General features: G+C 38.0%; 2 protein-coding genes across 3 annotated transcripts; both read right to left on the bottom strand.

The window, feature by feature from the left end:
* Window positions 1-5,957: 5,957 nt before the first annotated feature.
* Window positions 5,958-7,115, bottom strand: LOC135674912 (transcription factor MYB20-like). The gene is made up of 3 exons (XM_065185175.1): window positions 6,899-7,115; window positions 6,688-6,817; window positions 5,958-6,575 (listed from the first exon to the last, which is right to left on the bottom strand). The coding sequence occupies exons 1-3, from the start codon at window positions 7,029-7,031 to the stop codon at window positions 6,023-6,025; spliced, it is 816 nt and encodes a 271-aa protein (XP_065041247.1). The 5' UTR covers window positions 7,032-7,115; the 3' UTR covers window positions 5,958-6,022.
* Window positions 7,116-8,311: 1,196 nt separating this feature from the next.
* On the bottom strand, window positions 8,312-11,815 carry LOC135673142 (F-box protein SKIP28-like). Of its 2 annotated transcripts, none has more exons than XM_065181916.1 (4): window positions 11,282-11,815; window positions 10,170-10,480; window positions 9,532-9,812; window positions 8,312-8,855 (listed from the first exon to the last, which is right to left on the bottom strand). In XM_065181916.1, the coding sequence occupies exons 1-4, from the start codon at window positions 11,663-11,665 to the stop codon at window positions 8,752-8,754; spliced, it is 1,080 nt and encodes a 359-aa protein (XP_065037988.1). In that variant the 5' UTR covers window positions 11,666-11,815; the 3' UTR covers window positions 8,312-8,751. The 2 variants fall into 2 exon arrangements, with proteins under 2 accessions (XP_065037988.1, XP_065037990.1); XM_065181918.1 differs by having other exon boundaries at window positions 8,843-9,351; window positions 11,282-11,811.
* Window positions 11,816-12,608: the final 793 nt, after the last annotated feature.

Below are 12,608 nucleotides of genomic sequence, written 5' to 3' on the forward strand. Positions count from 1 at the left end.
ATATATCTACGTTTTAAGAATTATTTATAAATTTTTTTTATGATTTAATTAGTTTTAAATTTAAGATCATGAATTTAAATTCTTAATTCATGGATTTGAATTACTCTTTAATAATTTAAAATATTAAAATCTAATTTGATACGATCAATCTAATTAGGGTCTAACCTAAGTCGGGTTGATTTGTTTGACCAAGTCGACCCCGCACCTGTGATCATGTACGACTCAACTCATGTGACCAAGTACAACCTAGCTCATATGACCATATAGGACCCAACCCTTATGGTAATGTATAACCCAACCTATGTGTCTAAGTATGACCTAGCTCATGTGGCAATACAAGACCTAACTCATGTGGTCGGGTAGGAGCCAACTCATGTGACAAGCGTTCAAGTATGGTCCAACTCATGTGGTTAGGTTCGACCTAGTCCATATGGTCAGATATAACTCTAACTCATGTGTTTAGATACGACCTAACCCACAAGCTAAGCGTGGTCTAGTTTAGTAAAACTTAGCCCAACTTGTGAGTGAGTCTCAACCAATCTATAAAGTTAGGCTCACCAAACTATGTGATTAGCGCTAGATATATCGTCGTTCCTCTATCTAGTCTATTATATCTCAACCTAACCTATTACTTATGATAGGCATGCATAACGCACATGATCTATCCAAAACTTAGGTGAGTCGGTTTGGTTTGAACTAACATTATATGATATAGTCCAATTTCCTTTCTTTGTATTGGTTTGAGCTCGTTAATTGATTGGATCATATATGTTTAATAGGTTAAAATTAATTTAGGGTGATTTCAGATTAACTTAACTATTTTAAATATACTTGGTGTAATTAAAATCAATCAAATCTAAATTACACGTGATTCTAAATTGGTTCTTTAATGATTTGATGTTGGTTCTATTAGGTTCTAATTGAATTGAGTCTAGTTTAAGCCAATTGGATCATTCCAAGGTTTTGGTTTATTAATGACTACTAATAGATTGATATCTTATGTATTTAGGATTTTATCTAAATATGTCATTTAAAAATAATTATTAATTTTTTTTATTATAAATTTATGATATTAATATGATTGTTATCATATAATATATGTGATTATGCTACTTGTTCGTATTGAAGTGTAACTTGAGAAAAGAGTTACCAGCCCATCATAGTGTAGAGCCACCAATAAATATAGTCTGAGATTATATATCAAACATGATCCCTCATAATATTTTATTATATTATTTCTTGGATACATGCATAAATGAATAAATGGATATAAATGAATGATCATGGTTATTTATGTATCCCGGATGAGGGTATATAGGATGATTCCTTTCGGGGATTAGCGAACCATCAGATATGACGGTTCGATTCTTTCATCTACTGTTGGGAGGAACGTGTCTCCACTTGGATAGATGAGAGATCTATTCACTATTGGGAGAATACATTATCGAGTGATGTATATTTTTGTTATATGATTATTATATATATGTTGCATATAATTAATATATGATTTTATTTATTACATAAAAATTATCACTATTTTTATGATGTATGAATTTTATAATTAATTGATATAATTATTTATATTTATATATATTTTATAAATATTAAATATTAATTTTATGATTTTTGACTAGTGGTTCTTCGTAAGTTTTTATCTAATATTTATTTTTAGAGTAATCTAATTATTTTGTAATATATTTAAGGCTTAGGTGAAAGAGAATTTTTTTAATTAATAAAATATTTAAGTGATGACTTTATGCCATGATTAGTATTCTAACTTTATCCACGGGTAGTCCTTTCCTACTCGAGTCCCATCATTATGCATAAATACTAAGTCAACTTTGATACCAAGTGTCACGACTCAAGCTTGATAGACTAACTAGCTTCGTTTTACCTAAACCACTACCAAAAGTGCTTAAACTAAAATAAATAATAATACACTCATCATATCCTTATAAGTTAATTTTTGTCTTATCCACTTTCGATGTGGAACTAATCGAGGTATTATAATTTTTCCACCCTCAAGGGCTAATGTAGCCCAAATCAAACCTTAGTATAGTACAGTAAGACGTAGCTTCATACTGTGACGATTCGTCCGACTTCATCCACAGGTAGTCTTTTCCTACTCGAGTCCTATCATCATGCCTAAATATTAGATTAGTTCTGATACCAAATATCATGACTCGGGCCTGATAGACTAACTGGTCTATCAATTTCATTTGACTTAAATCAATCAAAATATCTAAGAAACTCATCAAATCTTTATAAGATAATTTTAATCTTATTCATCTCTAATACGAGACTAATCGGATAACGCAGGCATGGATTTCCAACACGGTTATGACTAAAAATTGAAAATACTCATTAAGATATTTGATGAAGCACACATTGTCATTATATGTTATATTGATTGCATTTAGTACCAATGTTAGACAATAAATGAGCCTGAGCAAAAGCTATATAAGATTTGATATGAAAGCACATCTAACTTTCTACTCGTTTGTATTTGGGCTGCTCCTGCTCCAAAATTAAGCCCAACATCTTTCATCTCTCTCTCTCTCTCTCTCTCTCTCTCAATTGACATGCATCTATTACATCACACTTACGTTCACCAATGTCATGTATCTTGTCATAAACAACTCTAGTATCGAAACGACGCACTGCCCCCCATCGACCAGAAGACAGACATGTTTATGGGATCCCCCCATCCGATCACGAGTCTTCTCTGACACTTCAGAGAATGTAGACTTAGTGGGGAGTAACAATTGGATAAGCCATTGAATTGGTGACACATCTGCAGCGAAGAGACGATCGAAATGGTTGCCTTAGGAGAACTCTCTCTCTCTCTCTCAGCCAAGTGTATATATATATATATATACTTACTTCAATGGTGCTTATGGGGAATGGGCCAATCATGGCCATTTCTATTGCACTGGAGGCCATTGAATCATTGACAGACGGTGAGCAGCATAAACTTCGCACTTGCATTCATTTTGTTTTTGACTTCGATGTATTCTTTACTTTTGAGGAGAATCACCTGCCGACCGTCTATTACACATCATGACATCCTTTTCCTTCTGTCTGCTGTTCACATATCGCGTGGATTAATTTCAGGTTTCGCTAGGAGATCGCAGCGTTTTTTGTTGATGATGGAAATGTGAGATCTTACACCACTCCATCAATTAATTCACTTTTGTATCAGAAGAATAGGTGAAGAAAAATAAAATAAATAAATAAAAAAATTCAGATTCATTATTGATTGAACTTAAAGATTATTATCTCTATATTCAATCAAAAAATTCATTCTTGGAATTAAGTCAGAATTATTAGAAACATATTATATTTTTGATTTGATATGATTAAAACATTTTTTTTTATTTTTATACTTTTTATTCTTATAGTTGATTACATTGTTTTCCGATAGAATGGATGCTGCTGCATTGTCCACATATTATCTTTTCTTTTAATATTATTATTTTTAGTTATTATCTTTCTATTCTTCTCTTTTTTTATTCCTCTATAATAAAAAAAAACTATTTTTCTGGTCCCACATTGTGTTTGGATCGAATCGATGGACATTGACACTAGCAAACTTCTCCTGTAGATTTCCTGTTCGTAACACCTGCTCTCTCCGCCTTGCTGCAGGTTGCTGATGTACTCACTCTTCCTTTCCCAGACAACTGCACTGTCTCATCCATCGACTCCTCGTGAAGACTCAAAACTCTTGAGCTGGGGACGAGGGGGATCGACATGGTTGACACTCCCACCGCCCACTAATCCTCCCATCGACATCGGTGCCAATCGGGGCCCCCACCTCATCCATGCATCCAAATAGAAAACTCCCTAAGGCACATCCACCATTCCACTGCTTCAAAATACGACCTTTTCTTGTCCATTGCCACAGAATATTAGGTCTGCAGTCATTAATGTAGCAATTGAACAGTTCCTCCTTGAAGCACAAAGCGATCGGGTGGCTGTATGAAATGACAAAAGTATATAACCTTCGGTCATTATGTGCATTAAATTTGTTGAAGTAGGTTGGTTTTTATTGGATTTGTCCTATGCCTTTTTGGTGCTTTTGCCTGTGCTTGGCCATTCCATTGGTGGGGAAGGAGAGGTCCTACAGGTGACAAGAAGAGGCATCGATATTATCCCCGCAGCAGCCTCATCTCCTCGGCGGTGACGACATGTGGAAGTCAGAATACTACAGGTTTAGCTGAGTGGCTAATAGGATATGTTGTGCACTTTAATTCGTCGTAATAAGTATTAAGATCTGTACCCCAACAGTGTGCCACCACTCCACAGTTGCAATGGAAGAATTCTAGTGATCGCTACGAGCTCCAAAATGCCATCAAAGCATAGTCAAGGAATGCATGTTCATCACCTACATGAATACTTCATTGTCCAGTCTAATTAATGTTTCTGTTTTGTTTCGGCGATAAGATCAACATTCTATAAGTGGAGAACCATTATTATGCACTGTTACTTCCAACGAGCAAAATGATCGTGATGGATTGGAGTCTTCTTCTACTGTCAGTCTAACCGCGTCTTTCTTCAAAGTATTTTGGTCATCGGTGGCTTCGTGAGAGAGAGAGAGAGAAGAAGAAGAGGAAGAAGAAGAAGAGAAACCAAAACCCAAGGAAGAAAAAAGAGGCGAGGAGGAATCCAAGTCAACGCGTTGCAGATTTAGCGCGTCAACAACCTGCTGCTTATTTCGGTGTGGTGTGAACGCAAAGAGCCATGCACTAATTACCCATGCATGACGCGATAAATACATGGATATTTATTATCATGAAACGAAGCAAGTTCTTTTATCCATATTATTTTTGAATTATATCATAATGTTTTCATGGATCGATGCATGCATTTTGGTCAAAGTATAAAAGCTTCAGAAAAGTAAAGCACTTATAATTCCACCGGAACGAATCTGATTTAATGAGTGAACAATTAACGTGGAGCCAAAGTTTGCTTCGAGTCTTCCATCGAACTACGCCACCAGCACAACATCAACTTGAAATTTGGGCCACAAGGCACTCAATTGTTGACTCTCTTTTGAGTCAACCCGAGTGGTTCCGACTCAGAGAACCTCGAGTCAGAGTGGTGGCATTGTTATCACAACCTTAATGGAACGTTCTTACCCATTTGAGGTGGACTTGTGGGTAACGTCAAAGTCAACCAAATCCTCGGTTGAAAATAGAGGCTGTGTTACTATTCCAACACTCTTGATCGAGGTAGAACACCATAGATTTGTGGATGATGGAGATCACACTCGGTTATTTTCAACGTGAGAATGACATTAATGCCTTAGTCTTTGCGTCCTGGAGATCTTACCAACCTCGATGCAGAAAATTTCTTGGGAAACTTATTACTCCCTGTGCTGAAGAAGATGATTCAAGCAGAAACCACATGGAAATAATAAGAGGACTGCACATGAATCAAATATGAAGCTTTAGTAAGCTAAGAATGTTCTGTTGATGCTCATAATTTCCTTCTCATGGCCTTAATAATTAATGATGTACACTCATCAACAACCAGCATTTTGTTGGCCAATGACATGTAATATTGTCTAGCAAGCAAAGTGACTCCCACTCGTTAGATTGTTACTTTCAATCTACTTCGTTTTGTAGTCGTAGCAAATTTCATGACATAGGAGCATCCATCGACATCAAAGCTAATCATTTCAACACTCTTTTCATATGGCTCAGAATACGTTGTAAGTTTATTATGATTGGCTATCCAATTAACAAAGAGATTATTTTCTCATAATAAATGTGTTATTTTACAATCATCCATAACACACATTATCTTCACAGTTCTCCAAAAGAGAGAAGATTGTCAATCAAGAATATCAACCATGTTGAAGTCCCTTCACTAATACGTTCAAGTTTAACTTACGAAGACTAGCATTCTGCAGCAATCTTCTCTCGTTCTTCTTCAGATGATTTGCTCATGTGGGCTGAGCTAAGAAAAGCAATTATCTTTCTCATTCAACGTCTAGTTTGTTGTCAAATTACAAGAACCATTAACAATCGAAGCAGAACACATCGTACTTCCAGTCCTCCTGATATGATTTCCAAGTCAATTCTTGATCGATGGAACCCCATAGGTGCATTGATTCGGGCAGCTCCATGCGTGGGAAAGAGCTTGACGACGATGAAGCAGAAGAACACGAGGAAGAGCAAGCAGAAGAATCACATGGGATCAGTATCTCATGCGGCTGTAGCATCGGCACCTCATCGGTGCAGAACTCGGGGCAGTTGCTGAGGGATTCATCAGCTGCAGGATCACGAGGACTTGCTGTGCTCTTCTCTTTTGCCTCCTCTTCAGCCGTCTTTGAGGAACCCATCGAGTAATCCGACTCAGTTTGCTCATCTCCATCACACGACACATCCATGCACCGTCGTTGCTGCTCCTTCTGCTGGTGGCGGTGCAGCTCCTCTGTTGTAGGGCTGATGGGCTTGTGAGTAAGGGGATCAATGCCCATCTTCCTCAGCTCTTTCTTGATACGGGAGTTCCAGATGTTCTTTATCTCATTATCTGTTCTCCCAGGGAGTTGAGATGCAATCTTAGACCATCTGCCACAAGGGAAATAAAGGGTTAATTGCTTCAGCCCATAACCAGTTATACAAGAGAGAGAGAGAGAGAGAGAGAGAGAGAGAGAGAGAGAGAGAGAGAGAGCAGTGATACCTGTTCCCAAGCTGAGAGTGGAGCTCAATGACCAGTTTTTCCTCATCTTCTGATAGAAATCCCCTCCTGAGGTCAGGCCTGAGATAGTTTGTCCACCTTAGTCTGCAACTCTTGCCACACCTCAGCAATCCTGTGTCAACAACACCACCGAATCATTCCCAAAACCAAACATTAATCCTCTTCCTCATACAAAAGCAAAAGTGAAACAGACCTGCAAGCTTGGGTACAGCTCTCCAACAGCACAGTCCTTGGGTGAGAATGAAGTCGATAAGCTTCTTGTCCTCCTCCGCTGTCCATGGTCCCTTCTTCAATCCCACCTTCTCACAACAAGGCTTCCTCCCCATCCTATCTCACCCTTCCTCCTCCAACAAAACCACTTGAGTTAGAGAGACAAGGAGGGAACAATGTCTAAGGTAGGCTCAACTCCACTTCCTGCACCCTCCTTTATAGCTCCATCAATATTGACCCGTTCTCATGCACGTGCCAACTCCACCTCTTGCTCTCCTATTTGGTGAGGAGGTGAAGGAAGCAGCCAATTGTTCTTCTTTCCTAGGCTCTTGAATGCAAATTGATGAACCAAAATGAGTCCATCTGATATTTTCTTTTCCATCTGAGTAATCATGGCTTTCAGTGTCACCTACTTGCTCTATCTATCAGTATACAGCACACGGCACATTGTCTGAAACAAAGATCTTCTCAATGCGGGGTTAACATTAGATAATACCCTCCTTCTCCACTTGTAAATACAATAATGATAGTAAAATGAAGGATGCATATACCCTATCCAAAGAGCACTGCTATGTCGGCCTCTATTATGACTGTCCACAAGTGGGTTCAAAAGGGGCCAACGGGACCTGAATTCTTTGGCACATTAGTTGGAATATAATACACCTTGGAAGCATTCGAAATGTGTCTTTATTTGGCCTTGGGATGAATTAAGTTACTTAAATTCTCTCGGTTGTTTGTGGAGGGGAGAAGAGCGTTGGATCTATTGGTCAACTAGGCCAAGTATGGGCACCTTTGACCAATTATTTTTAGACTTTTGGTACTAAATTTTGGTCAATGTGGCTTCCCACAAAGAAGATCACGATAAAACCATTTAGCATAACCCAAATTGTCAAACATTCCTTTTTCTAATCCACGATCGGCCTTTGTCATCTTCCTTGATCAACTAATGAGAGTCTTCATCTAAATTAGTTTTTATCACATCTGATAAGATGTTAGAAGGAAGACCCGCACCTCGGTTATGAACCCTTGGCTCTCCTACGAGAGGAGCTCGCCCATCGCCCAAAGTAGATAATTCCTCGAACCTATAGGGCCACACCAAATGATCCCTTATCAACATCAAATGAGGGGTTGTGATTCTGAAATCTATTTTACCATGTAATCTACTATGCTTATGTGCGAAGATAATACACATTGATCTTTTGAGATTATAGTATATGTTTCTTACCACATACTCCGAGATAGCTCATGATATTATATACATCATATAATATGGTTTGAATCTATTTTACCCATTCATAATGTACTAATGATGAGATTTCAGCAATATGGAACCCATTCTGATAATTCCATAATGGATGCTTAAGAGGTACCATCGCACATCACAAACAGCCAAATATATCCACAGAAGGAACCAATGAAACATTAACAATTATAATTCTGGATCGTCGAATTAACATACATCGACAAAACGGTTCCAGTAGTAAAAAGATCTGTAGTGTCTTAGAAAAGGAGGTTCAGAAGCTTTAGATGGATTACAAAAGCTGAAGTGAGGCTAAGAAAAGATTGCCATCTGAAACAGAAGCATAAAGCCCAACCTGCTATCACATGAACAACATGATGAGGATTCAATATGAACAACAACCAGAGAGGATCCTAACCCTTTGTTGGATATTCACAATTCAAACTGCAAAGCTAAATATATCATTCAATATATTTAGAAAAGTATGAAAGAGTAATACTTTTGCTCAGCTTGCAGTACAAGTCTGCCTTCAATAGTGCAAATCAGGTCATCTGAGCCTGCATGAGCTTCTGATCATTCACTGAGAGAATTGGGCTTCAAACAAGAAATGGGTGGGGAGCTTGCTTCACTATGCGGAAAACCTCTAAAGAGCTTGTTTGGTGGTGGAAGTCTCTTAAGCCAGCTTCATATAATGTCAAACCTGCCAGAATAATAACCGAAGAATATATTTGCAGACGCATATAGAATTTTCCAGATAGTTCCATGAATATCTTACATGTTTAAAGATACATCTACAAAGAAACTAAAACATCTAAAATAATAGGTATTAACCACAGACTAATGAGAGGTCAAGTATCGAAACTGTCTGCCTCTTTAAAACCATATAACGACAGTTTATGCTAGGGACAAAGTTACATGACTTCCGATTCCATTATGCAGCAAAGAGAATATAGTCCAGATGTTTGTTGGACAAACTTTAAGAAAATCTATAGTAAAACATGATCTTAAATAATGTCCATGATCAAATCAGTCGGCCTATAGTTGCCACAAGTTAGATTACACCAGATTATGTATTAGGAATTTTGCATCAAGCTTTGCTTCCTCTGGGTCCTGCTTAAATACAACCGAGGTGAAACCACGTCCTGTTTGAACACAGACCAAGAGAACAGTCTTCATTGAATACCACCAGAGTTATCCTGAAAGTAAAATCAAACTTAAGCTAGGGTCGTACAAGGTCATTTGACCAGCTGCTAGATGATGATAGTAAAATCTAGAAAAGTAAACATAATAAGACATGTTTATCAAAAGCAATGATATTATGTTGAAACTAATTAATTTCAAGCAAGATACAATCAGGAAATAATGGTAAAATTTACCACAAGTAGAATGATATGATGAGCTCGTGGATTCCATACACTGCTCACATACAAAACCGAGAAACTTGGAAGATCCCTCTAGGAAATTCGAATGTCCTTTGCAATATGGTCGGTTGCAGATATTGCACTTTGGAAGATCAAGCCAACACTTCACACACAGTAGATGGGAGCACACAGTTTCTTCCCCAAGTTCATCAAAATCGAGACAACCTCCACAGTCCTCACACCTTGCAATGCAGAAGAAGCACCCTCTGCATTCTGTCCATTGGGACTTCATTGACCTGCAATGCTTTCTATATTAAGGAGAGGTTTCATTAAATGAAATGCTAGCAAGTACCAACTGAACCATCATTAATCATGATATGAACAATCAAGTTAACTTGAAATCAAGCACAAGAACTCGATGATTCAGGACAGTAGACCAAGATGTCATTAGGAATATGACAATAATAGACTTTGTATGCAACAGTCCAGAAACCAATAGCTTCGATTAGGTTTGTGAGGGATGGTAATTTACTAAAGAGAAAATACTTGAAAAGAGTATAGATAATAAGTCTCTAACAACATTATTTGATATTTCACTCCAAATATTTGAAAGAAAGAAACTTAAAATTATATGGTAGCCAGAGGACACCAACCTGCAATTCTCCCTTGTACAATCAAACACCATCCTTACATGCTTGCACTTGGGGCAAATATCAACATCTATTGGGCGGTCATCATGATTGATGAATGTAAAGGAGTGCCAGTAGCGGTCGTTAGTTGGTGGTAGAACCTGTTGGTGATTACTTCCTAACAACAACAACTTGAGGATGTCAAGATGGTCTTTGGTTATGTTGCAGATACCATGAATCTGGAGAGATTTCAGATTGCCCTTGCGCTCATAGAGCCGCTGAACAATTCTTACTATACCATTTGCAGTCAAGTATGTGCATCCTGGTACATGAAGCTGCAAAATTTCGTAGACTTGGGTTTAGTGAACGCATGAGCACCAAAAATTTTGAGATTCTGCTGTCTAAGATAAAAGAAAATGGACCACACTGGCCACTGCTTTCCCGAGGGTTTTGCATATTTAGTTACCATCACTAGAACCACCATACATGCAAATTTTATTAGAATTCCTAAACCGAACTGAGCTTCTCTAAATATACAAGAAATAACATATCAGGTGCTATTTAGAACAGTACACAAAAGAATTTGACAGAAAATTTACATAGTCGAATCATCCAGCTTCCATGTCCTTGTACCTGACCATACTTAAATTGCCTAAATGGAATAAGATCCATTATCTATAACATCTATTTTTCATGTACTATTCTTATGAAGGTCAATATCAATGTGTGCTACCGTTGGATAGCCTCTTATATCTAGAGCATCGCATCTTGGATGCAGTAGAATATTAGTGATCACCATAAGCCAACTGACTGTAGCATTTTGGATGCATCTGAATCTTTGAATACTCTCCATAAACTCACTATTCATCAAAAAGGTTTCTTCATAAAAATTAACTCACACACTACAGTAATTACTGCAAGATTTCTTTTTTGTTTCATCTTACAGTGTGCCTAATCGCTGCAATTGCTGCTCTATTCTCACTGCAGAGACAGAATTAGTTCAAAATCTTTGCTTAGATTACTGAAACTCTACAGTAAAAGATTGCAACTATGGTGGTATTAAAGCTCATTCCAATGTCAACCGAAACAAGTACCAGAAGAAACCTTAAGTCATTCGAGGGGTGAAAAGTAATCACCTTGGCGATGCCAGGATTTCGATCCACAACCTGCATGAGCCCATCGTCCGTGATCTTCCAGCAGTCCATCAGAGCCAAAGATTCCAACTTTCCTTCAGCCCTCGACGTTATGCGCAGGAGGGCGTCATCGGTGAGCCGCCCGCTCAACGGACTCTGAACGGCGACGCGCCGCCACAGCAGGCCGTCTCCGGCAACTGCGTCCCTGAAAAATCGCGAGACCCTCTGGAAGGCCAGCAGCTCCGGCAGCCGGAGGTATCCCAAGACCAGAAGCAGGGCGCCGGTCCCGTCGGAGGAGCCGGCGTCAGGGTTCCGACAGCCGTCGTGGGATGGCGGTGGAGGGCGACCGACGACTGCATCCTCAGCCAGCAGAGGAGAAGGTTCCATTCGAAGGAGAGCTTCCGAGGCGAAGAAAGAGAGAGGGGGCACGAAGCAACGTCGAGTCCCTCGAGGAGACGATGACCGTGTTTGCCAATGGGAAAGCAAAGGAGATCATATATCGAACGGCTGCTTTAGCTACGGTGGGTCGGTGTGCGGGGTTTTGCTCTTAAGATTTTAGTAGTATCAAGTGATCGACATCTTAACAATACATTAAATATTCTTAATCTATGATATTAAATACTCTTAATAATATATTAGAAAATATAAATCGAATAATCTAAGCTCAAAACTAATTTAAATATTAAATTAGAATAATTAAAAATGATCAACAATACAGTTTTACAAGGTTTAGCACAATCAAAATCGACAAGCAGCTAATCTCGATTGGTTCTAAATCAGCATTCATATCAGATAATCAAATCTTAACTTAACATCATTAAATTTAATAATAATTATCAATAAGAAAACCATTCGATAATAATTATCAACAAAAAAAAAATTATTTTTTCTGATAACTAAGTGCAACGTAATATTGTTGTTTGTATTAGCTTTTAGTTTGAGAAAAGTCAAAGATAAAGATATAGTAGCCAAAATAGTTATTTTTTTTTCTCTCTCTCTCTATTGGTATTAATGGAAGAAACAAAAAAATTCTGTCCTTATTCTATTTGTCAGCTTGTCATGACATAAATCAGCATTCCTTTACTTCAACCACACAATCCTTGAATTCTACTTGAATGCTATTATCTTATGCTGGAGATATTTTAATTTTATTTCAGTATAGTTTGTGCTCCAACTCTTCAGTAGTGAAATTGCCATTCCCATCTAAGAAGGTGATACTGGAAGGAAACTGAATCAATTCGATCCCTTTATTAACTATTAACATCAGGCAAGATTCAAATCTAAGTAACAAGCATAACTACATGTAGAACATTCAGCATCATCCAACCTG

This window comes from Musa acuminata, chromosome BXJ1-5 (genome assembly GCF_036884655.1).
Source record: "Musa acuminata AAA Group cultivar baxijiao chromosome BXJ1-5, Cavendish_Baxijiao_AAA, whole genome shotgun sequence".
Lineage (NCBI taxonomy): Eukaryota > Viridiplantae > Streptophyta > Magnoliopsida > Zingiberales > Musaceae > Musa > Musa acuminata.

Excerpts from the sequence above, each read along its gene's own strand:
- LOC135674912 (XM_065185175.1), bottom strand. The coding sequence starts at position 7,031 with ATGGGGAGGAAGCCTTGTTGTGAGAAGGTGGGATTGAAGAAGGGACCA. Across the intron at positions 6,818-6,898 it reads AGCTGTACCCAAGCTTGCAG|GATTGCTGAGGTGTGGCAAG; the intron begins GTCTGTTTCACT and ends TTGTTGACACAG. Across the intron at positions 6,576-6,687 it reads CACTCTCAGCTTGGGAACAG|ATGGTCTAAGATTGCATCTC; the intron begins GTATCACTGCTC and ends CCCTTGTGGCAG.
- LOC135673142 (XM_065181916.1), bottom strand. The coding sequence starts at position 11,665 with ATGGAACCTTCTCCTCTGCTGGCTGAGGATGCAGTCGTCGGTCGCCCT. Across the intron at positions 10,481-11,281 it reads GAAATCCTGGCATCGCCAAG|CTTCATGTACCAGGATGCAC; the intron begins GTGATTACTTTT and ends GAAATTTTGCAG. Across the intron at positions 9,813-10,169 it reads TGTACAAGGGAGAATTGCAG|GTCAATGAAGTCCCAATGGA; the intron begins GTTGGTGTCCTC and ends AAAGCATTGCAG.